The 26,123-nt window shown below is 36.5% G+C and overlaps 1 protein-coding gene across 2 annotated transcripts in view; it reads left to right on the top strand.

Moving 5' to 3' along the window:
* The window catches only part of VPS50 (VPS50 subunit of EARP/GARPII complex), a gene marked incomplete at both ends in the record, with an annotated part of 129,250 nt that extends 107,666 nt beyond the window's left edge, over nt 1-21,584 (top strand). For both annotated transcript variants that reach the window (XM_079711612.1, XM_079711611.1), the window contains 7 exons: nt 4,431-4,511; nt 10,299-10,447; nt 11,493-11,589; nt 12,612-12,770; nt 16,508-16,629; nt 18,759-18,948; nt 21,465-21,584. In XM_079711612.1, the coding sequence (XP_079567738.1) occupies nt 4,431-4,511; nt 10,299-10,447; nt 11,493-11,589; nt 12,612-12,770; nt 16,508-16,629; nt 18,759-18,948; nt 21,465-21,584 (918 nt within the window). The remainder of the gene's footprint in view (nt 1-4,430; nt 4,512-10,298; nt 10,448-11,492; nt 11,590-12,611; nt 12,771-16,507; nt 16,630-18,758; nt 18,949-21,464) is intronic.
* Nucleotides 21,585-26,123: the final 4,539 nt, after the last annotated feature.

Raw genomic sequence — 26,123 nt, 5'->3', positions numbered from 1 at the left:
TGCTACACAAGAGTTAGTTTATAGTTCAAGCCTGGCCAAGAAAATTGCATACTGAAAACAAAGGAAACAGTACTTATTGGAGAAAAATAATAGAATCCAAAATCTCCAGAATCAAATGGATGATGCAATCCAATGTTACCTAAATACATAGAGCCAAAAAAGAGGAATACATCCTTCAGTAAAAAGAAAATCAATATAGCCTGAACTCAAGATGTTGGAACTAAGGGATAAAGATTTTAAATGGACCATTTTAACTATCTTCAATAAAGTAAAACAAAACATGTTTTAAATGCATGAACATCTCAGTAGAGAAATAAGAAGTTCTAGTCGAAACAGTAGGAAGAAAACCAAAGAGAAATCCTAGAACTGAAAATTCAGTTCCAGCAATTAAAAAAAATTACTGAATGTACTTAGCCAAATGGACATGACAGAGGAAAGAATTTGTGAACTTGAAAATAGATCAATAGAAATTATTCAAAATGAAGAACATAGAGAAAAAAAGATTGAAAAACAAAGATGATCAAAACCTTAGGGACATGCTAAGTTATATCAAATGGTCAAACATACATTTAGTTGGAATACCAGGTGGAGATGAGAGAGACAGAGTGAGGTAGAAAAAATACTTGAAGAAACACTCCAAAAATTTGCAGATACAAGATGCTAAATGAACAGCAAACAGAATAAACACAAAGAAAAGTCTAGTGGGGTACCTCATGAGGAAATTGTCTCTTGAAAACTTTAATAGACTTATGACATAAAAGGGACCAATGATCTGATTAACAGCTGACTTCTCACGAGAAAGTGTGGAGACTAGAAGAGAGTTAAACAACACCTTTCAGACACCGAAAGAAAAGAAAAAATGTCCAAAATTTTATAGCCACCAAAAATACTATTCAAGCATGAATATGAAATTAAAACATTTTCAGATAAAAAGAAAAAAAGCACTAAGAGAAGTTGTCACCAACAGACATGTAATACAAGAAATGTTGAAGGAAGTTTTCCAGAGTGAAGGAAAATGATATCAGATGAAAACATCAATCCTCAGAAAGTATGAAAGCATTGATAATGGAAACTACTTGGGGAAATGCAAAGGATTGTTGTTGTTTTTTCTTTATTTTTCCACTTAATTTCTTTTTAAACCATATAGCTGTTTAAACCTGAAATTATAACATTCTTTTCTGGAGTTCATAATATATGTAAATGTATTATGTATAACAACTATAGCATGGTATGTGGAGGGATGTGGACCTATAAGATGGCAAGATTTCTATATATTATGTAAAACAGTACATTGTTAACAGTAAATGGACTGTGAAATATCAAGAATGTATATTATAATCCATAGAAGAATAATGAAAAATAATACAAAGAACTTTAACTTTTGCCTACAGGAAAATTAAAGTAGGATTCTAAAAAAAGAAGACAATCATCTAATTAGAAAAAGCAGGAAAGGAGGAACCGAGGAACAAAAAAGAAAACATGTAATGGTAGATGTAAACCCAGCCACAGTAAATGTTCCTGGACTAAATACTCATATTAAAAGGTAGAGATTGTCAGAGTGGATTAAAAACAAAGCCCATACTTAATAACAAAAAACATAGATTGAAAACAAACGGATTGAAAAGATATGCCATGCAAACAGTAAGCATAAGATGGCTGCAGTGGCTATGATATGAGATAAAATAAGTTTGAAAACAGAATATATTACCAGAGATAAAGGGATTTCTAATGATGTAAGGATCAATTCAATTGGAAGACATAATGATTGTAAATGTGTATGTGCCTAGTAACAGACCTTCAAAATAGATGAAGCAATAATTGACAGAATTCAAGAGGAAATGAAAAAATTCAATGACAGCTGGAGATTTTAACACCAGAGTAACTAATAGAACAAGTTAGATAGAAAATCAGCAAGTACACAGAAGATTGGAACAACTCTTTCAACCATTTTGACTTAATTGATATTTGTAGGACAACATACCTAACAATGGCGGGATATATATTCAAGTGCAGATGGTACATTTATCAGGAGAGACCATATATTCTGGGCCATTAAACATGTCGTAATGAGTTTAAAACATTGAAATCATACAGAATATATTTTCTGATGTCAGTGTAATTAAATTGGAAACCAATATCAATAAAATAGGAAAACCTAAGTGTTTGGAGATTAAACAACACACATCTAAATAAAGATTGGGTTAATGAAGAAACCACAAAAGAAATTAGAAAATATTTTGAAGTGAATGATAATGAAAACACAACCTATCAAAATTTGTGGGATGCAGCTAAGTGAGTGCTTAGAGGGAAGTATCTAGTATTTAGCTTTACCTCTTCTTTTCCAATATGTATGCCTTATATTTTCCAATCCGTATGCCTCATACAGCATATATCTGTATGATGGAGGTCAATTACAAAAAATTGAATTCCAGCACAATGTAAAATAAAAGTGATGAGAGTTGCTAACAAACACATGAAAGAATGCTCAACATCACTAATCATTTAGTGATTGCACTGTTGGTGGGAATGTAAATTGATACAGCCACTATGGAGAATAGTATGGAGGTTCCTTAAAAAACTAAAAATAGAACTACCATATGACCCAGCAATCCCACTACTGGACATATACCCTGAGAAAACCATAATTCAAAAAGAGTCATGTACCACAATGTTCATTGCAGCTCTGTTTACAATAGCCAGGACATGGAAGCAACCTAAGTGTCCATCAACAGATGAATGGATAAAGAAGATGTGGCACATATATACAATGGAATATTACTCAGCCGTAAAAAGAATCAAAATTGAGTTATTTGTAGTGATGTGGATGGACCTAGAGTCTGTCATACAGAGTGAAGTAAGTCAGAAAGCGAAAAACAAATACCGTATGCTAACACATATGTATGGAATCTAAAAAAAAAAAGGCTCCGAAGAACCTAGGGGCAGATCAGGAATAAAGATGCAGACATGGAGAATGGACTTGAGGACATGGGGAGGGGGAAGGGTAAGCTGGGACAAAGTGAGAGTGGCATGGACTTATATGTACTACCAAACGTAAGATAAATAGCTAGTGGGAAGCAGCCGCATAGCACAGGGAGATCAGCTCAGTGCTTTGTGACCACCTAGAGGGGTGGGATAGGGAGGGTGGGAGGGAGACGCAAGAGGGAGGAGATATGGGGATATATGTATATGTATAGCTGATTCACTTTGTTATGCAGCAGAAACTAACACACCATTGTAAAGCAATTACACTCCAATAGAGATGTTATAAAAAAAATGATTTGAAATCAAAGGTTTTACCTCTCAAGAAAAAAAAGTGGTAAGAGTTGACATCCTCATCTTGTTCCCTCCACTTTCATCTATCCTGGATAGAAAGCATTGAGCCTTTCACCATTGAGTATGATGCTAGCTATTTTATAGATGCCTGTCATGTTGAAGAAACTCTCCTCTGTTACTGAATTTTTCTGAATTTTTATCATGAAAGGATAAATTTAGTCAAATGGCTTTTTCTGAATCTGTTTAAACAATCATAACTTTCTTTCCGAAAGAAATATATTAATATGGTGAAATACATTGGTTAACTTCAAAGTAGGATTTTAGGCTGTTAAACCGTCTTGCATTCCCAAGACAAATACCACTTGGTCATGAATCAGTTTGCTAATATTTTAAGGATTTTAAAAAATTGTGTCCATAAAGTTTAGGAGTCTGTAGTTAGGTTTTCTGTGGTATCTTTGTTTGGTTTAGGAATCAGAGTAATATTAGTAAAACAATAAAACAATTGGGAAACATTCTCCTACTTTCTGAGAGTCTATGTAGGACTAGTACTTTTTGAAGGTTTTTATTAAATGAAATTTAATTAATAAAGAGCTACTAAAGTTTTCTATTTCTTCTTAGGTCAATTTTTATAATATGAGCTTGTCAAGGAATTTGTCTGTTTCATCTGGTTTGGTAAATTTATTGGCATAAGATTATTCATAATATTCCCTTATTATCCTTTTGGTGTTTCAACATTAGATCTGTAGTGTTATCCATGCTCTCATTCTTGATATTGAAAGTATGTATCATCTCTGTTTTGTTTTTTCTGTATCAGTGTGGCCCTTCCTATCCTTGGGTTCTTTAAGTATCTAAAAATCTTAAGTTTTGCAATTAAAAATAATAACTTGTGGGAAAGAAATTCTGGTAATCCATTAGATTGATAGATGTTAGTGTGACCTGTAAATACACATGTGTAAATAGCTCTCTTGTTCCTTTGAGGGTTAAGATTTGACTTCTGTCTGATGTTTTAGTATTTTTAAATGCAATTTGGAAACCCTCTGAGTGCTAAGTATCTGAGTGAAAACTCACCACATACTTACTTTTCACTAATTTGAAGTTACAACATTTGCAGGGTTATCTCCACAGTAATTTAACATGTCTCTCGTTTTCTTTTTCAGTTGGAATCCACGGGACTAGGTCTTAGCAGTAGTAGACTAAGAACAACTCTAAACAGAATACAAGAAAGCCTCATTGATCTGGTAAGTAATCAATTCTTTTACGTTATTTAAAATAGAAATTGGCGATCTATTCAACTACATGTAAGTGTATTTCTATATGTACATCGAGTTCCTGTGTTCCTAGAACATTAATGGCATGCAGTAAGTAAAATGGAGGTTTCTTATAGTCTGATGGAGAGAGAAAGCTGGTATACACAAAAGAATATGATATAGGCTCTACATGCAGTACAAGTTCAAAGAGAAGAAAGGTTTATGTTCAAAATTACTGTCAGAGAATGACTGAAGGAGGAAGTGAGACTTATGCTAGACTTTGAAGAGTAGGCATGGGATCAGTGGGGAAGAGGAGAAAGAACGGCATTCAAGTTCAGGTTCAGAGGCTGAGCAAGGGCCTTGAGGTGGGAGCAAGCCTGGCCCAAATTTTGGCAGATTTTTGTGATGGGGCACCAGTTTATGCCAAAGAGTTGTGTTGCAAAGAGTGTTTAGGGCGACTTTATAAATGGCTTTAACATTTGAGAAATTTAGGTTTAGTCGGCTGTGCAGTAGGGGGTCTGGATTCTTAACTGTGTCATGTGATGAAATGCATGTTTTAAAAAGCTGGGTTAGATAGCACAACAGGGCTGATCCTCTGTAGTATTTAAGCCAACATAAGCAGTTAAAATAAGAAAAAAAAATTTTCTTATGCTTGGTCACTGTAGCCAGAGACTTTTGTTATTCAGTGCATTTCTCTGCATCTATGAATTTTCCTTTATTCCGTCACTTACCCAAATAAGCAATCACTTTCCTCGTTTCTCATAAGCTCTATATTATGAGCATACTTCTGTTATTGAAGTTTTTATAAAGCAATGTAATCATTCATTCTTTTAAGAAATACTTGTTTGGAATACTTATTATATGCCAGGCATTGTAGGCCTGGAAAGTCATCAGTGAACAAAAGAGGTAATTCCCATCTTCTTGGAACTTGAATCTTATTGGGGCAGAGAGACAGATAAATGTATAAGAGTGTCAGATACTGATCAGTGCCAAGAAGAAGATGAAGCAGAGTGATGGGACAGTGATCTTTAAGCAGAGATATGAATAAAGTGAGAGAGGCATATGCAGATATTTCAGGTGAGCACTGTTTGCACAGAGAAAATAACCTGTATCTGTCTCATCCATCCCCCTTAAAATTTGGAGATCTTTTTGCCTGGCACATAATTTTTTAATATATGTTCATAGTCCTAGCACTTACCTTGGCACATAGCATCTCTTCAATAAATGTTTATAGAGTAAATGAATAAACTCGAATCCTTGAGTTTGGTGTCTCCTGGATTAACCTGGCTTGTTTTCTTGTCCACTTAATCCTGATCTTTGTTTTCAGAGTCAAGGCTCCTTGTTTGACACAGCCATCTATTTCTTTTTCTTTTTCTTTTTTTTTTTTTTTTTGGTCTTTGTTGTGTAAAATCCATCATTGGCTTTCAGTCCCATTGGCAGTTATCTTTTTTGATTTTGCTTCTCCTTGTTTGATACTTAGTATAACCTTGACCTGAAGATCTTGTTTTCCAGATCTTAGTCCACAGCTGAAGTTTTTCTTGTTTCTGGCTGAATGCCTCAAGATAGGTGGGCTGAAATACACCACTAGAATCATTCACTCTAGCGTTTCTCTGCCAGCTCTGCTAGTTACTAGCTTATGATTGTCAAACCACAGTTCCAGATCTGACCCTTAAGCTGTGGATTTAATGCTGCCATACAGTGTGTAATGAAATAGCATGACCCAGTAAACAATGGGACCAAACTAGCTGTTATTTAAGACAAGCTGTCACCATCTAACAATAACAATGTATCTGTAGCATCTGTCAGACCAGTTCTTTGTTCATTGGATAAGTTTTTTCCTGAATTGGTGTAATAGTCAATTTTAGAAATGCGTTTTTTTAAAACCAGCTACACACCCCTCCCCAATAAATTGATAGATGTGCCTGTTTTTCTCTTTACCACCTTGTCTTTTAAAAATATCTTTTTTTTAAGGCCTTATTCTTAGCATCTCTTAAATCAAAGACTGCACCTTGGAGCAGAAGACTGTGTGAGCCGTTGTTCCTCTGTCAGTTTGTAAGGAGCACTGACCTTGGACAGATCCTCTCCATGGTCCCCATTCCTCTGATGGATAAGACTCTACAACAATACAGTAGAAGTTTTTCTGAAAATTTCCAGTGTTTTACATGTTATTACACATACTGATAAGCATCGTTTTATTTTTTATTTTTTTATTTTTTTGCGGTACGCAGGCCTCTCACTGTTGTGGCCTCTCCCGTTGCGGAGCATAGGCTCTGGACGCGCAGGCTCAGCGGCCATGGCTCACGGGCCCAGCCGCTCCGCGGCATGTGGGATCTTCCCGGATCGGGGCACGAACCCATTTCCCCTGCATCGGCAGGCGGACTCTCAACCACTGTGCCACCAGGGAACCCCCTCGTTTTATTATTTTAAAAAATATATTTGTCATTTACTAGACCTTGATCTCAGGTTTTCATAAGCTGGTATATAAATTTTCTTCACTTCATTAATTTGCATCTGCATTGGCAGAGAACACTAATTGGTTTCTTGCTATTCAACACATTCTTTGGCTATTAAAATAATTTATAGCCTAATCTGGAACCACTGGATGGAGGTAGTATTTTTCTTTATATTTCTCCTATGTGTTAGTTAAAACTTTAATAAGCACTTTTTTGGTAATTTTATTTTCTCCATATATATCTTCTAAGTTTTGCTTCTCTTTAAGCTGTAAAAGGCAAAATGGAATCATTATGTTCTTTAAAATGCCACCTGAAATTGTTTATCATATAAATTCACTGTAAACTAAGAAAATTTGTTTGACACATCAAATAAAAGTCTAAGAAAAATTGTCTAATAGTGGACAAGCAGGAAAGGAAACTGGTGTAGGTGGTAATGGTACCAGAAATGTGAATTTTTAGTTATCTACCTGGTGATGCTAAACTGTTTAAGACCTGTGGCCAACTTTGAACCTTTGATAATAAAAATGTATTTTAAATTGATCCAGAAAAGTCCATAAATATTAATTTTCTTTGTGTTAGTTAGTACATTACTGACAGGAAAGGCTAAAAATATAACTTTCACTGTGAGAGTAAAGATTGATTAAGGTTTCATTTTTTTAAAGTCTTCAAAGAGTTGTATATCCTTTCCTTACTATACTGGTATAAGCTGAAACATGGATCCTGTTTAGGAGCTTTTCCATTTAAGTGTGCAATAAGCACATACCATTTATTTATGTCAGCTTGACATTTTGGGACTTCCTTGCTCTCTTCAAGTGTATTTCCCTAAATGGATCCGTTTTGAAGGTAGACACATTAAGATTTGTTGATGGATTATAAGAGTGTGACACTGAGAAGAATCAAGGATGGCACCTGACTTCTGGAGAATGGAGGTGCCATTAATGGGGATGGATAAGACTTTTAGGAGGACACATTTGAAGAGGACATGAAGAGTTCAGTTTCAGATATGTTAAATGCGCTAGAGGTGAGAGAGGGGTCAGGGCAAGTACATAAATTTTGAGCTGTTGGCATGTGGATGGCATTTAAAACTGTGAGACCGGATGAAATCATGTAGGGAGTAGAATGTAAGTCAGAGAAGTCTCAGGACTGAACCCTGGGGCACTCCAGTGTTTAAAGGTCAGGGGGAATATTCAGAGATGGATATTCAGAGTTAGTTATTGGATTTGGCCCTAAGGAGGCCAGTGGGGACCTTGCTTACTGTTTCTTTGGAGTAAAGCAGACAAAAACCTGGTTGGAATGGGCTTGAAAGAGGATAATAGGAGAGGAAGAGAAGATTCTTATCATCATCTCCATCAATGAAACTAACAGAGGGCCTGCTTAATGACAACAGGCATGCCAAGGACTTAAGGTACAAAGAGGGTGAAATTGGTCCCTACCCCCCAAGAACTCACAATGAGGTAGGAGAGTTAGAAAACAACAACTGATAAAAGTATGCTGTATGCCACATACAGGTATATGTATCTGTGTAGGCAATATTAACACAAGTAAGATAGTTATTTTTCTTGGGAGACTGAGAAAGTTATAGAAAGGAGGTGAATATGAGTTCATACTTAAAAAATGAGGTAAGAGCCAGGCAGGCAAGGAGAAGAGAGCTGGTAAGACAGGAGTGTCAGTAGGACAGGTGTAGTAAGCAGCCCAGTGTGACTAGACCTTAGGGGTGTAGAGATTATCTTGAAATGAGACTGGCAAGGTAGCTGTTTGTAAAGGAGTAACATTGTGGCAACAAGTTTAGGCTTTTTTTCTGTAAGGAAGGGATCGTCAGTTGAGACTTTTAAATTACGGAGTGGTATGGTCACATCTCCATTTTAGAAAGATTACCTAGGTATTACTGAAGTAATGACACGAGGAAGAAACAAACAAGAGAGATGTCTGGTTAGGCATAATGGAGGTGCAAAGGAAGAGGGGGTGTTCAAGAATGATTCTAAGGTTCTTCACTTGGACAGTCTGGTAGATGGTGATTAAATAGCCCCCCAGGGACTTCCCTGGTGGTCCAGTGGTTAAGATTCCACTCTCCCAATGCAGGGGGCCTGGGTTCGATCCCTGGTCAGGGGACTAGATCCCACATGCCGCAACAAAGATCCTGTGTGCTGCAACTAAGACCTGGCAAAGCCAAATAAATAAGTAAATCTTAAAAATAATAATAATAAAAAAGTATTAAATAGCCACCAGAATTAACTTAAATGGCACAGGCTCCCAATTGGTACCAAACTGTATGTAATTTTGTGATTTGTATGGTGTTTTTTTTTTTTTTTTTTTTTGGCAGTAGTGGGGTGATTATTTTCCTTTTTAGTAGAAGGAAATAAATAGTGGAGCTGTGACATTGATTAAGTTGCATAGTTCCCTTATCCTGATTCTCCTTAGAGAAAGCACAGTTGTTCCCAAAATAACTTTTAAATGCTAATTGAGTAATTAGAGATTGAAGAGAGACAATACCTTTAGTAGAATATAGGATATAAAAAAGAACTAAACAAGAATAAAACCATTTTCTAACTTGAAAGGTTTTATAATGTATTATTTCCATTTTGCAAAATTTATAAACCTGTTATACTCCCAGAGTCCTATGCATTTGATGTCTCTTTTATTCGTAAGGTAAATGTTAGAGATTTGTGATTATGTAATTGATTTAAAAAGTAATCTACATTTACATTTTGTACACTTTTAGATTTGTTTGTATTCAATTTTTGTGCTGTAATTTTCTTTGAGTATCTTTTAAGGCTCAGTCCACTCTGCTCTTTGGACATCCCTTTCTTTTATTTCCGTTTACCATCTTCAGGTCAGTAATCTATCCCCAGAGATGTACAATACAGTTGCTTCTGTTTCAGTTTAGAACTACATTTTAGTCCTGCCTTCTTGGGATTACCTTGATTAAGGTTTAGGTGTGAAATGGTTAATCACACCATAATTTTGGATTTTACCAGCCTGGTCCTGGAGAGGCAGTCTGTTCTTCCTCGTTTACAAGTTCTTGAAGGGCATCTCACTATTGTCTCTGTGAAATATTTGTCAATTCATAAAGATTCCTTGTGTTGGCCAATTTTAGGTCATGCACAGATAATAGCATATGGAGTTGGATCATTTTCACTTAGTATAAAAAGGAAAGTTCTAGTAGTTAGAAAATGTAAAAGGAGGAAAAAGAGAAATGAAACTAAGTGTAATTAATGTATGCCTGAGAGCATTTTAATTATAGCTCCAGTTTTGTAAAATCACATGGGTTATTGCTATTAGATTTGCTGTTTCAGGCTGTGTGTGTATATGTATGTTATATTTTCAGGAAGTTTCAGCTGATGCTACTGCCACGCTCACAGCAGCAGAAGAGAGAAAGGAGAAGGTACCGAGCCCTCACCTCAGTCACCTAGTGGTTTTGACATTTGGGGATACATTGTATGGGTTGGCGGAAAGAGTGGTAGCCACAGAATCCTTGTAAGTTGTTAAAAACAGTTGCTTTGCCATTAAATATTTAAGAAAGATTATAAAAGTAAGCACTGTATTCTAGCTGTATGCATTTCCCACTTCTAAATATTCCTTAAATTACTCAATATTTCTGAGAAGTATATCCTAAACTAGATTACCACTCAGTTTTTAAAATTGCATGGTTGATTTTCAGGTGTATAAATGGAAGGAGGGTAATCTTTTAAGTTTCTTTCTTTAGCAGCATGATCCTTGCTTTAAGTAAGACTTTAGAAAAGCATATTATAGTATAGTACTTTATAGTTTCCCATTGAATTACAATTCTAGAGAAACTGTAGTTACATTGTCAGTTTAGTGTTAAATGTAGTTGACCCTTGACATCAGCAGGAGTGCATCCTGACCTTTATAAATCCCCAAGTTCTTTAATAAAATGAGAGCATATAACTTCTTCCATAAAATGTGGTCCAGTATAATTTAAGGGCTTTTGTATATAACAAAAAGTAGTGAAAAACAGTATGACTACCAGCAGTCTTCAGCTGAATGATTCCAATTCATGCACGTGTATGTCTCATGTATGCATGTCAAGTTCATGTCTATGTCTCAGCCAAGTTCTACTTTATTTCCTGTTATGAATGTTTGGGTTATTTCTGAAAAGTGTCAGGCATTAAATCTGTAAATTCATGGGTCTGTTGTGTGTAATTACATGAGAACTCCTTCTAAAAATACTGTTGTATTCTTTCTTCAATCTTTTGTGTTATCTGTGCTCATATCTTACTTGCAAAGCAGCATAACTGTACACCTTGTGGTAACCAGATTAGCTCCTTTGAAGTCATCCTTCTTTCACATCAGCTCACATTCAGTGATAACTCAGCATTAATTTTTGTGTGAATTGTAAATGAGTGTGTCAAGTGGCAATGCAAGGTAGTTCTTTAAAATGGAAAATAATTTTAATTGTTAAACTTTTGCTCAGAGATCTAAAAGATTAGTTACACAAAAAATATTGACAGGCTCTAAATACTGTGTTTTGTTTACATGGTGGGTTATTTATTCCCTTTAGGGTATTCTTGGCTGAACAGTTTGAGTTCCTTCAGCCACATCTGGATGCTGTGATGCCTGCAGTCAAAAAACCCTTTCTTCAGCAGTTTTATTCTCAGGTCAGACATGTCTTATATATCATTTCAACTGTGAGCAAGATAGGACTGTCACATGTTATTTAGGTTATTATTATTTTTTAACTAGTGGTCAGTCTCTCAACCTCAGGAGAGGTGGATTAGAATATTTGTTTATTCATTCATGAATTCCTGTATTAAATAAATACTTATTGAGCACCTCATATAACTTTTAGTCTAGTAAGAGAAAGAGCCAATTAAAACTATATTACAATAAAGTATAGTTAAGGGAAAGAAACAGTGGCAGGGTATTTAACCTTGACTGGAGGCGGAGAGGGGGTATGGTTGGGGGGAGGTTATCTAGACGGCTGTCTTGAGGAAGTGATGTTTAAACTGGACCAGAGAGAAAGAGGGTGAGAGGAGTATATTTCGACTAAGGTAGTGGCTTATATGAAGACCTACAGATGAGAGAGCACGGTGCCTGTGAGCAGCTAAGGAAAATTCAAATTCTCAGAGCGGGGAAGAGGGCCAGTGATGAGAAAGATGGCCGGAGTGATTAAGCAGAAGTCACATGACATACAGTGCTCCCAGCCAGGAGCTGGACTTTGTTCCAAGGGTACTGGGAAGCTACTGGAGGATTTGAAAGAGGTGGTGAGTAGCATGGTGAGGTGTGTGTTTTAGAAAGCACTTTGGCGGAAGTGTGAAGAATGGACCTCAGATGGCAAACCTAGAGGCAGGAGACTGGTTTAAAGACTTTTAGACTAATGTGGGTGAGAGATGATGGGATCTTGAGGTGCAGTGTGGAAGTGGAAGTGGAAATGGAGAGAAGTGAAAAAATCTGTAGTTTTTTAGTTGAATTGTCAGTGGACTCAAGTTTGTTGAATATCTCAAAATTATGTTTTGAGTAAGACCCTTGCCCATGAGTTAAAGTATCTTCATAATTTATATCTCCAAGTGTATAGTGTTTTATTTTCAGATATGTGTACTAGAAACAGGAACAAAATATATTTTAGAAATTTGATACTTTTAGAAAATATTTGGTTTCATTTCTGTGAAATTTATTTCAGACTGTCTCAACAGCCAGTGAACTACGCAAACCAATTTACTGGATTGTAGCTGGTAAAGCCATTGATTATGAACAGATGCTGCTCCTAATGGCTAATGTGAAATGGGATGTAAAAGAAATTATGTCACAGCACAACATATATGTAGATGCACTGTTAAAGGCAAGTATTCTGGGAAACATCTCTGTTAAAGATAATTCTACTAAGGGAATTATTCCTGTAATTGCAATAGCTCCAAAATTGTGAGATTATAGTTTGTACCACATTCTAGCATTCTTGTGATATTAAAGTCCCTGAGTTGGATTAGGATTTCTTTCCAAATTTTGTGTTCTTTTAGACCCAAGAATACTTTGTAGATTTTTTGTTTTTGCTCAGTAATATCCCATTTTGAATTAGAGTCTGATTAGTGTGTCTTAGCTGGCTTCATATTATGTAATCTCAATGGCCATGACTGTACTGACAAGAGGATATTTCTGTTTAATTAGAAGATATTTCTAGAGTTGTGTATATTCATTAGCAAGAGACTACACCCCTGATTCTTCTAAGTTTTTTTTTCCAGAAATCACATTACTTTTGCAATGTGTAATGCAAACACCTTTGTGTTCAATGACTTAACATTTATAAGTTTTCCGGAAAGAATTGTGGTAATTTTTTTTCATTTATGCATCAAGAGATATTTATAAATCACCTGACATATGCCATGTACTGATCTAGGTGCTGGCAATATAGTTGTCAGTTAAGGAACTTATGTGCCATTGAGGAATTTATATGCCAGCGCAGGGACAGCAATAATGAGATACATTGATATATAATACATCAGGTGATGAATAGTCTGGTGAAAAAATAACCAGCAGAAGACAGATAGAGAGTGGCAGGGTGTGGGTTGGAGAGGAATACCATTTTTTTACTTATGGTCAGAGAAGGACTCTGATAAAGTGAGAATTGAGGAGAGGCCTGAGGGAAGTGAGGAAATGAACCGTGTGCACGTCTGAGGTGAGGGAAGAGCATCTGAGAAAATGAAAACAGCTTTCAGAAAAATTTTGCTTTTCATATTTGTCAGCGAAAAGAAATTGGCCCTTCTTAGCTCTTGACTTACGTCATTTACACCAACATTCTTACCTGCTTAGTCCAAGGCAGTAAATAATAGGCTGGGACACTTGAGAACCAGTAAACAAAGCCAGACATCAAAACAGAGATAGCAGCTGAATTCAGCTGGTGTGCCAGCTCCCAGTGACGTCTGGCACCTTTCTGGAGGGCTGGGTTGAGGACTCTTGGGCTGTCCCCAGACTCAAGGAACTAAGGGTGCCAGATCAGTTAACAGTGTCTAGGTATTAGCATGAGATCTAAACATGCTCTATAATTGCCACCCTGGAAGAACTTTGATTTCTAGATCACCTAGGAGACTTCAGCTGGAAATTTTAATTTGGAATGTAAAAGTTACATGTAATTTATAAATCACACCCCTTCTTTTTTGAACAGTTCTGTTTTTGAAAAGTTGATTCTGGTTTTTATGACATGCTGATTATGGTACTTATGGGGATACAAGAAAAAAGAAACTCTACCTTCAGTGAATATACATACTAGAAGAGGCTACTTGCTTCAGTTATTCTTAATTCCAAGAAACATTAATATTATAAGAAAGAACCAGTGTTATTCAGATTATTAACCTGAACCCAAGTTTCAGCAGTTTAAGACTTTCTCTCATAAAGAAACTTTTATGGGACTTCCCTGGTGGCGCAGTGGTTGAGAATCCGCCTGCCAATGCAGGGGACACGGGTTCGAGCCCTGGTCCAGGAAGATCCCACATGCCGCAGAGCAGCTAAGCCCATGCGCCACAACTACTGAGCCTGTGCTCTAGAGCCCACGTGCCACAACTACTGAAGCCCGTGCCCCTAGAGCCTGTGCTCCGCAACAAGAGAAGCTGCTGCAATGAGAAGCCCGCGCACCGCAACAAAGAGTAGCCCCCACTCGCCACAACTAGAGAAAGCCTGCGTGCAGCAAAGAAGACCCAACGCAGCCAAAAATAAATAAATAAATTTATTTTAAAAAGAAAAGAGGGCTTCCCTGGTGGCGCAGTGGTTGAGAGTCCGCCTGCCGGTGCAGGGCACGCGGGTTCGTGCCCCGGTCCGGGAGGATCCCGCGTGCCGCGGAGCGGCTGGGCCTGTGGGCCGTGGCCGCTGGGCCTGCGCGTCCGGAGCCTGTGCTCCGCAGCGGGAGAGGCCGCGGCGGTGAGAGGCCCGCGTACCACGCAAAAAAAAAAAAAAAAAAAAGAAAAGAAACTTTTATGATAACTTTTGTTCTGTTACTTTTCCAAGTCCAAACCTTTAGGTAAAAGCAGTCTGCAAAAGAATCTGTCCCAAAAGAATCATAAGTAAAATGAAATAGTTTTTTTTTTGTTTTTTTTTTTTTTTTGCTATACGCGGGCCTCTCACTGTTGTGGCCTCTCCCGCTGCGGAGCACAGGCTCCGGACACGCAGGCCCAGCGGCCATGGCTCACGGGCCCAGCTGCTCCGCAGCATGTGGGATCTTCCCAGACCGGGGCACGAACCCGTGTTCCCTGCATTGGCAGGCGGACTCTCAACCACTGCGCCACCAGGGAAGCCCATGAAATAGTTTTATTATTCATTTAACAGTAAGCATTCTTGAACATTGGATTTAGCAATGAGTAGAATGGCATTTCATATAGTAAGCCTATAAATTTATCTTTAAAATATTAATGAAAAGTATTGAATTATGACTCTTGAAATCTAAAGCAGAGTTTAGTGTAGTGAAGCATAAATAGAGTAGCAAATACTGTTTTGCTAGATTCATGAAATGAAAAAGAGGAAGAGCAATTACTTATTTACTTTGATTTTCAAAGGTAAGCTTAGTGGACTGAAGACCTACTTCTTTCTCATAAATGATTAAAAGCAGTTAACTGTCAAAAATCATTAAAAAATTGTGATTTAGGAAGCAGCTAGAGATAACACAACGATCATGTGGTAGCTTGATTAGTGATGATCAGATTTTTTTCCACCTGTGTGTTATTTGAACACATGTCAGTCTTGACTTGGTACACATTGTGTAGTTTCTCTATTGAGGAAACTAAAGAAAAATGTCATTTTAAGGCTTGTTAAAGTTATTTGAACTGTATTGTCGAGAAAGGATCAACAGCATTTACTTTTGTAAATGAACATATTTAGATGATAATAGTCGGAAGAAATCAGAAATAAATTTACTGAAGGGTGAACCATCTGCTGCTTTCATGTAGCTGTTGAAATTGTCTAAATTAGTTACATATATTTTATTTTTAGTAGAGTGGTATCACAAAAGGTACTAATAAGTAATAAAAATGTTCAGTTTTTCAATAGGTAATGAGATAATGTATTGCTAAAGATTTACAACTATTACATGACTTTTGAATCATTCAGTATGTAATAATTTATTTACTTTAAAAGAATGTTTAGGAAAGAGAATAATTTATCAGATTGCTCTGTAAGGTGTACAGCTACAAATTACAAATAGTTCACTCTGAGGTGAAAGCACATTAAAACGCTTTTTTAAAATCTGGGTTTCTTAAAGATATTTTTAAAGACATATTAGTTATTAAGCCTTTTTAATCCATACTGACAGTCATAGAAAAATTTAAGATGTAGAAACACTTGAACATTGTTTAATCAGTTAATGACACTTATTTCCTTTGAGATGAAATGTAGTGTACTCTGTATTACGACATGATTTATTCAATTTGATATACTTAAAAAAACACTTCACACTAAGTCCAAATTATCTTTGGCATTATCTCTTTGTTTTACTTGATTTCATTCTGAGTGTTTTAAAATCTTTTTTGCCTCTAAGGTGGGAAAGCAATGTAACATTATAATTATATTCACATATGGCCATGATTTTTGTCTTCTTAGGAATTTGAGCAGTTTAACACGAGGTTAAATGAAGTTTCTAAGAGAGTTCGGATACCCTTGCCCGTGTCTAATATACTTTGGGAACATTGTATACGTCTGGCTAATAGAACAATTGTGGAAGGGTAAGTTTTTCATGAAAGCATTATCTGATTCTTCAGTGATAAATCATAATATATGAATAACATTATATGTTATCACTAATGGATGCAGAGAATCGGTAGAGATAGTGATAAATAGTGATAAATAGCAGACAGTCTCATAGTAATTCAGGTTTAACTTTGGAATGTAATTAGAAAAGAGACCTTAAATGCCACTGTGTCACTTTTTTTTCTTGCTGGTGACTTAGAATCAGCTAGTAAAGGAGTGAGGAATGCAGCATCTAATGGTTATCTGAAAATTAAACTAGTAATAATTATTATTACCTAATACAATTATTACAATGTTGATTATACATAGTATTCATTGAGTGCTATTTGTCATTTATTGAACCAAGCCCTTCACAGGATTCTATCACCAAATCCTAACATAAACTCTCTTTGGTGGTAGTATTCTCTCTGTTTTGTCAACAGAGAGATAGCCTAGCCTCAGAAACTCAAGGCTAAGGGGGTTAAGTAACTTGTCCAAGATCACACAGTTTTTAAATGCAGAGAAGGCTTATGAACTCCTCATTTTCTAATGGCAAAATCAGTCCTCATAACCACTATATCACTGTTAATATCATTATTATATCATTTTAAACCGTATCAATCTTTCATATGTTGAGTTTACAGATCAAAAGTAATTTTCCCACTTACTCAGAGACCATGCTTACTCTGCCTGTAACACCTAGAATACAAATAAGAATCAGTAATGCATTTAAAATATCCCTGGAGGGGCTTCCATGGTGGCGCAGTGGTTGAGAGTCCACCTGCCGATGCAGGGGACACGGGTTCGTGCCCCCGTCCGGGAAGATCCCACATGCCGCAGAGCGGCTGGGCCCGTGAGCCATGGCCGCTGAGCCTGCGCGTCCGGAGCCTGTGCTCCGCAACGGGAGAGGCCACGACAGTGAGAGCCCCGCGTACCACACACAAAATAATAATAATAATAATAATAATAAATAAATTAATTAAATATTCCTGGAAAGCAAACTGCTATTTCAAAGACCATTCACAGTGATCTAGAATTGCACATCAGTTGAATTTTCACACTATCATTTATCTGATTTCTCATCGGTTCTTATTTGTTATAAAAAGAATGTGTTTGAAAGTGGAAGTGACGGTGACAAGCTGACAACAGCCTTGGCATTTTGTATAATACACCATCCAGTCTGTTAGGGTTAGGGTTGGGGTTAGGGTTAGGGTTAGGGTTGAAACCAGCAGTGCTGTAAATCCCAAAATGGCTCTCCGTCAACAATCATGACTGGATTGTACTGTTAACAAATTTATTTAGTAGTAGAAAAGTGAATAACAAATGTTATTTTTGTGTATAAAACACTTCTTATTTAAAAAAAAAAAGCTTGGTCACTTTAAATAATATAAACTAGTTTTCTTGCAGATTTCCTTAGGGGAAGTACCTCATTTCCTAGTGTTGAATTCTCCACATTTTGTATGATTGAAGGAATGAGACACTGATTTATGAATAATAAAAGGTACTGTTAGGGTTAACATATTTATTCTTATTACTAGTCCATCTTAGAACACAGTTTTTTAGTAGTGTGGGGTCTCAGAATAAGTCTATAAAGTGTTATTTTATGAAAAATATGTATGTACTTTCTATGCTTATATGCTTACATGTTTCTTAGGTTTGCTGAATGTTTACGGGAGAGTTATTTCATTTGTTTTCTTTGCATTGAGTAGTTAAAATATTGAACAGTTTTATGAAGCTAAGATTACTTGGGAATATTCATAGCTTAGTTTTATAAATAATTCTCGGCAGCCAGATTAACTGGAATACCAGTTAAATACCAGTTTAACATTCTTACAGGTGATTATGTTAATTGAGTAGGGAGAACTATGGTCTGTAGAGCAGGAAGAAACCTTAGAAGTTATTTGATCTTTTTGCTTTGCAAATGAGGAAACTGAGGCCCAGATAGGTAAAATGACTGCTTAGTCACAGGGCTGGAACACAACCCAGTCCTTCTGACTCAAGGCTCATGTGCTCTTTTTTCTCATAGAATCTCACCAAATGTGGATTAGAGAAAAGTTTAAGTACCTAAAGGTTTCTTTTTCTAACCATCCCATCATTTATGTTTTTTTATTCTTGTGTGTCTTAGATATGCCAACGTCAAGAAGTGTAGTAATGAGGGTCGTGCCTTGATGCAATTGGATTTTCAACAGTTTTTAATGAAACTTGAAAAACTAACAGATATTAGACCGATTCCAGATAAAGAATTTGTGGAAACCTATATTAAAGCCTACTATCTAACTGAGAATGACATGGAACGCTGGATCAAAGAACATAGGGTGAGAGCTGGGAAACAGTCAATTAAGTTTTTATTCCTTATCCATTGTGCTGTTCTTGTATATTATATAATTCAAAAATCATATGGGTGAAATAGAAACATTTGCTTTTTTAGCATGAACTACTTATGCCAGTTCTTTACCATCTTCACACTGTTTATGCAATGCCCTTTGCCTAATCAAATCCTTTTGAGACTTTGTGAACTGTAGCAGTCAGTAGTTATCTGGAAAAACAGCCAGAGTCTGAATTTTAGCTGTGTTTATCCTACATCTGTGTTGTAGGAGAAGGCTGAAATTGGTTAACATCAGGACAAATTGAATATAGCAACATTGAAATGATTCACAAGCTAAAGTCTGTTATATAACTTAAACCTTCTTGTAGCCCTGAACAATGAATGGGTGATGGCCTGAACACACTGACATGTAGTAGCGATGATTAGTATATTAATATTTAAATAGCTAAATTTAACCTCATCCTACATTAGATTTTACCTTAAGTATAGATGAGATTATTTTTCTTTTGTGTGAATATATAGGTAAGTAGAGAAAAATACTACTTATAGCAAGTGTTATTGTGGATGCTGAATTTTTTTGACACAGTTCAACTCAACATATATCACCAGAGAATGCTCAATACAGGGAGCTTTTTGGTATGATTGTTATTACATATCATTTGTCTAGATAGGCAGTATGTGAAGACAGATTTAATGAAAATATGAGAAGTGTTAAAATTATCACCAAATCTTATTCCATCAATAACTCTAGTGTTCACATTTATTAATACTGTAAACATCGTGGGTAAAAGCTAAATAAATTTTTATTTCATTTGACTGGGTAAGGAAGTAAGGAATTATTTATATTTACATTATCAGGCTCATCCTTTCTAGTTTCAACACTCTAGAAAAATGAAATGAGTTTTAGTCTGGACCATTAGCCTGAACTTTGTGTAAATGTGCCCACTGTAGGGCAGTTTCAAATCTTTGAGAGCAAAGTAGAAATGTACATGTTATTTTCAGTGATTTAATCAATACACCAGAATTGAGAAAAATGTCACCACTTTTTGTCCCATTGACCTCCGTCATTTGAGAACCAAAAAGCTAAACCAGATGCAGATGAACTGCTGATGTTGCTAGAATCCATTTAATAAAGTAAGCTGTAAACACTTTGGGGTTGGTACTGAGGAAGGGGTTTGGGGTAAAAGGACAAGTAGCTGAAGAGAAAAAGCACAGCTCGTAGAGGTCCATTATTTGATGTAAGAACGATACCCATTTTAGGGTTTCTTCTTTTAATATAGTGGACTAAAATTTTTAGTAATCGTATTTCGGAAAAGCTTTAACTAACTGATATTTGTAATACAGTGAAATTTTCCCAGCAGCCCGGATTGTCCTATTTTCCGAGAACTTTCCACAATGTCTAGTGCAGTGCTTGGGTGGTACTTTCTAAATGTTGAGTAATTACTTGAAAGAATTTATGGGGTGTTTACAGGTGCTCTCAGAGATCAGATACACAAACTGAGCAGTTTGCTGAAGTTTTAAGATGAACTCTTTCTCATGTTTTGAGATTGCAGTGTCTTTATTGGTTACCTCCAGTGAAGACATGTTCTTTTCTTATTAGATGATAGTACACAACTCTTTCCCGAGCTGAACTCTTACTGTTCATCCTCCAGAACCAAATGAAGATATAAAACTTTCTGATGAGCTCCTCTTCGTGCTCATCCTAACAACTTATCAGAAATTCAGGAACTAAATTGATTTGTACAGCAAAATAATACTTATATAGTTGACCCTTGAACAACATGGATTTGAACTGTACAGGTTCACTTATATGCAAATCTTTTCAATAGTAAATACTATAGTACTACATGATCCTCAGTTGGTTGAATCCTCGAATATAGAGGAACCTTGGATGAGGAGGGCTAACTATAATTATGTGCAGGTTTTCCACTGCATGGAGGGTCAGCACCCCTAATCACTGCATTGTTCAAGGGTCAACTGTAGTCTTAATTTTACTTTCTAGCTACCAATTATAATACGAGGGTTTAAAAACCAGTAACTTTTTGTCCTCTGTTACCTTATTCATTTGTTATATCTCAGAAGAGTTGTTCTGTGGTTGGAGATTTTTTTCCTTTACCTAAAATGTTTGCAAAAGTTACAGTGCTAGAAACTGCTTACTTAGTGGCATTTTAAAATTTTGAAATGTCAGTGTATTTTGATAACCTAACAACAAAGACTGTCATAGAAGCATAGTGTGTGATCTTAATTGGTATGTTATGTGCCACATTAAAAAGATTCTAGTGCTTCCTGTTTCAAGTGTGTACTATAGGTATCCTTATTCCCCACTATTACAGCTCTATAAACAGTGTGTCTTCCATGTCTTGACTACAGTTTCCACTGCTTTACACTGATTTCTAGTGCTCAGTAACTATCCACTGAGACCTGAATATCTATCTGCCTGTTTTTTGCATTGATCACATACATGTGTTTTAGTGTACTAAATTTGAATCTTCTTTTTTCGAGCAGGAGTATTCAACGAAGCAGCTGACCAATCTGGTAAATGTTTGTCTGGGATCCCATATCAATAAGAAAGCAAGACAAAAACTTCTCTCAGCTATAGATGATATAGACAGACCCAAAAGATAATGAACACAGTCCTTTTTCCTCAATGACATTGATCTTCTCTCAACATACATGACATGAAAGCCAATTTTTCATGCACTCCTGACAACTGTCTTAAAAAAACTTTGTGCATGTTCTTTCCAACTGGAAAGTGGAAAACATTGGAGTTTGTGTGGTGTTCTCAAATGATTTTTATATGCCCCGATTGCTTCTCTTCAATTTTTAGTTTCATTTGTTGTATTTCTTTCTTGAAATGATATTGCCTCATCATAACTATTGTTATGTGACTACAGTTATACCTTTTACTGAAGAATGTACTATAAATATATGATTAGAAAGAACAGTGACAATACATTCGTGGGCAGTTTTGGAGAATGAATTTATGTTGGCATTTTTCTACCCTCTGAATTTGGTTCTTAATAAGCATAATATAAGAGTGTTAATGTATAGTAGTATCTCCTAATTATGAGCACTGCATGACAAATGAAAAGTACATGTAAGCAAAATAGTTGAAAAATCAGTTTGCTGTCTGTGTTTCTAAATGTGAAAGTTTGTGTTAGGGTTAATTTGGTTGTGAGAGTGATCATAAATGATGAAATTTAATAAATATTATACTCTAACATGATCAGCCTATGTGAGACTGCATTTTGATATTTTTCCACAGCAGGCAGATTTCATAAAACTATAATGGGATTTTTTTAGTGTGTTCTAATTTTAATGGTCTTATATCCTGAAACCAATGGTGGAAAGTAATTTCATTGGGTAAACCTCTTCAGTGCCTGAGTAGCATGCAGAATGGTGATGGTAGGATTTCCTCCCTCCCTCCCTCCCTCCCTCCCTCCCTCCCTCCCTCCCTCCCTCCCTCCCTTCCTCCCTTCCTCCCTTCCTTTTATTTTTATTTTTATTTTTTATTTTTTGCGGTATGTGGGCCTCTCACTGTTGTGGCCTCTCCCGTTGCGAAGCACAGGCTCCGGACGCGCAGGCTCAGCAGCCATGGCTCACGGGCCCAGCCGCTCCGCGGCATGTGGGATCTTCCCAGACCGGGGCACGAACCCGTGTCCCCTGCATCGGCAGGCGGACTCTCAACCACTGCGCCACCAGGGAAGCCCCCTTCCTTTTTAAATAATGGGATATTTTTCCCTGTAAGCTTTACTCTCTTTGAATTTAACTTTTCTCTTAGAACAGCAAAACCTGGCTTAGCTGACTCAGGGAAAGAAGTGCCAGTTAGTTAAGCATAAGTACAGGGTCATATGTTCACCATTCTTAAATGTCTGCTTTGTATCACAGATACAATGTGAGTTTAGCCAGTGATAAACTTCGGAACTCAGTCTTTAGTGACTGTGTACTGTTACTCTAAACTTTGCTTTGAAACCAGGGATATTCTACCAACAAATATGACATAAAAATCAATTTCCCTTGCGCTCCTGCCAACTGTCTGATAAGGAATTTTTTGCATGTTCTTTCTGACTGGGGAGAAGCTTGTGTGTTGGTCCGGGATTACTGGCATGACCTGTAACATCAATAGCTCACAATCCTGAAACATCTCATGAGAAACTGGCCTTGTGTACTGTGAGTCTTCAAGAGCTGAGGTGCTGAAGTGAAGGGCAAAGTGTGACATGTGATCAAGCACAGAGGTGACAAGGAGATGATTGCCACTCAGTGTCCATCGGTCGCTGCAGGTACCCATAACCGTCACAAGATAACGTAAAACACTTTTTGAGACTATGTCTGTGTGAGGGGTGTTAGTTTGCATCTGTGTGATGAGTTTTTTGTTTTCAGTCTCTCGCTTCCCTGTTCATTTGCCGCCAATTTAATATTGACAGTAAATTTTCCTTCTTGTGAAAAGGTATGAATTTGGTGCCATTGTGATCTACTTGTGAAACTAGACTGTGTACTTGTAAGGTAGGTCCTGCTGGTAGCCATTATCTGTTTGCAGCCACTTGAAGAAAACAAACATGAGATAAGCTTGGTCCTTGTGTTTCAATGCCATATTCAGCTGGGCACATAAAGAGCTTATCAATCTCATTTCTTAGTTGATTAGGAGCTGCTTATTTCTTATTTTTCACATAGATTTCATAGTTGGCTTTCTTTAATTTCTACTTTAGTTCACTCTGGATAGTAGGAACAGCAGTTTTCTGCCTGGTAGGGTATTTTCCTGGGTGATAACAATTGATACAGAGAATTACTTATCTTGTTAGAGACTCAACCATGCAGTTGGAGAGACCTTTTAGCTTAACCATACTTTGCTTTCCCCATCTTCAAAATAAAAATCTTTCTGATACTTTTTGGAAAAGGTTTTTTGTTTGTGTTTTCATTAAAAGGTAACTTAATAAGTGCAAATAACATCAAAATAATAGGATATTTGAATCATTAAATTACCTAATAACGAGAGTTACCAGACATTTCTCAAATATATTATGTAATGATATTGAATTATAATCATAACAGTTTATGAAACTAATTTTAAGATAAATTGAAAAGCTTGAGAATATAAATGGAATTATACATGTTCTAAAAACTTTACTATTATAAAACATTTCTTTTAGTGTCTAAGTGTTCCTGAACTTTGACATTTTGTATGAATGTGTCCTGTAGAATTCAAGATTTTAAGTTGAAATGAGAGCCTGGTAAATTATTCCCTGAGAAAGAATGATGATTTCTACAAATACATTGTTTCGCATTAAGAAATACTAGGGAGATGCATAGCAATTCAAGTGAACTAGTTTGCTTCAGTTTATGAAACCTATAGAGATCTTGTAAGTTCACTTTGACTAATAAGCTCATTTGCTCAACTTACAAAATGAAATCGAATTTCTCTTGAAACCAGGATCTTATGGTATTTTATCATATCTTTAAGCAGAATTTCCTTTGAAATATTCTATTTAGCTGAGTGCTAAAGTGAAACTTTAAGTTAGATTAAATAGCTTTTTCTTTACCCATTCACTGAAATGTAGTCATAAAAAAAGGCTTGTAATTAAATTCACTTTGAAAGCATAGTTATCTTTTCAAATGAAAAATTGTGCCTGAAGGTGAAATAAAAGTTGTGCTTAGAGAAAAATAAGTGGTCCAGGGAGAAATATTTCTAATTTATATTTACTCTTTGGAGTAATTTTAATACAGACTTCGTGGTTAACAAAATGATATTTAACTCTGGACAATGATTAATGACAGAATTATTAATACTCTGGTGTATTCTTTGTAAATGTTAAAACCAGTGCAGCTTTTTACAGATTTTTTTTATTGTGTTGAAACATATTTGCACGATTCTTATCATCTACAGGTTTTTTAAAGGCCATCAAAAAGTTTAAGGAGTCTGTATACAGGAGGGAAAACCCAGAACATCCATCTGTGTGTTTCCTTGTGCACCTTGACAGCACTTAGCACAGAATATTACTTTGCTCAGAACTACACGATGGATGGAGTCGTCACATGGATGAGATGCAAGTGCTTGGGCCCATCAAACTAGAATTCCCTCCTAAACTGTCCTGAACAGCTGGGCAGTTTCTTTGGGGCAGGACTGTCACGAGTTAACGTCTTTACACTCCAGAGGTCCTTGTCCTGGATCAGACACCTAATTGTTGTTTGTTTATTGACTTCTCAGTACTGAGGAAAGGATTAATTACTCAGTGATTGTTGAAGAGAGTTGCCCACTGGCATTGGGAGCTGAAACAATAGCAGTTTAAAAAGAAGCAAATACTTCTATTCCTTAATTTTTTTTGCACACCTGCAGGCAGCCTGAGATGAAGATTGACTTGTTTTAATAGACTGCGCCCTAGACCAGTGGTTCTCAGAGTCTGGTTCCCAGACCAGCAGCCTCAACATCACCTGAGAACCTACTAGACAAGCAAATTCTCAGGCTCCACCAAAGACCTTCGGAATCAGGAACTCTGGGGGTGGGACCCTGCAGTTGGTAGTTTGACAAACTCTGATGCATGCTAAAGTTTGAGAGCCACTGCCTTCAAACACACACACACACACACACACACACACACACGCACACACACACAGGGATGAAGTGATCCAGAGCAGTTGTTCACTTGGAACTTTCTCCTCACAGAAAGGACTGTAGTATAGCTATTACAGACAGACTGCTGAGCAGGCCTTTTTTTTTCTTTTTTCTTTTTTCCCCCACTTTAGGATAAGAATTGATACTTTTCTACGGAATAAATCTTAGAGCATTGCCTTCCCCATATGAGCCTTTATGAGTGACTAGTGTTTGAACAAGCCACCAAGCATGTGTGTGTCCTTCACTCTGACTTGAGTAGAATCAGAAAGATTCTCCCAGGAGAGTTTTAATTGGTGCATAAGTCACAAGCAGTGAGAAAAGTGGAACTGCAGGAATAACTAATATAATGTATTTTACAGAGATTTTGTCTTTGATTCTCTCAGCAATTCACTGAATCAGACGGAGAGGGGCCAGCTGATGATTTGACAAGGGAAGCTTGGCATGAGCTGAATGTGTGTTGGTGACTGGGCTTCTGTTGAGTTCATATTCTCTCATTCCTGCCTAGTCTCTAGGTACTCCTCTGTGTCAATAATTTTAAATTTCTGTTTATCTAAGAT

Source organism: Hyperoodon ampullatus (assembly GCF_949752795.1).
Source record: "Hyperoodon ampullatus genome assembly, chromosome: 9".
In the NCBI taxonomy this organism is placed as follows: Eukaryota; Metazoa; Chordata; class Mammalia; order Artiodactyla; family Ziphiidae; genus Hyperoodon; species Hyperoodon ampullatus.
This window is presented reverse-complemented; position numbering and strand designations above follow the sequence as displayed.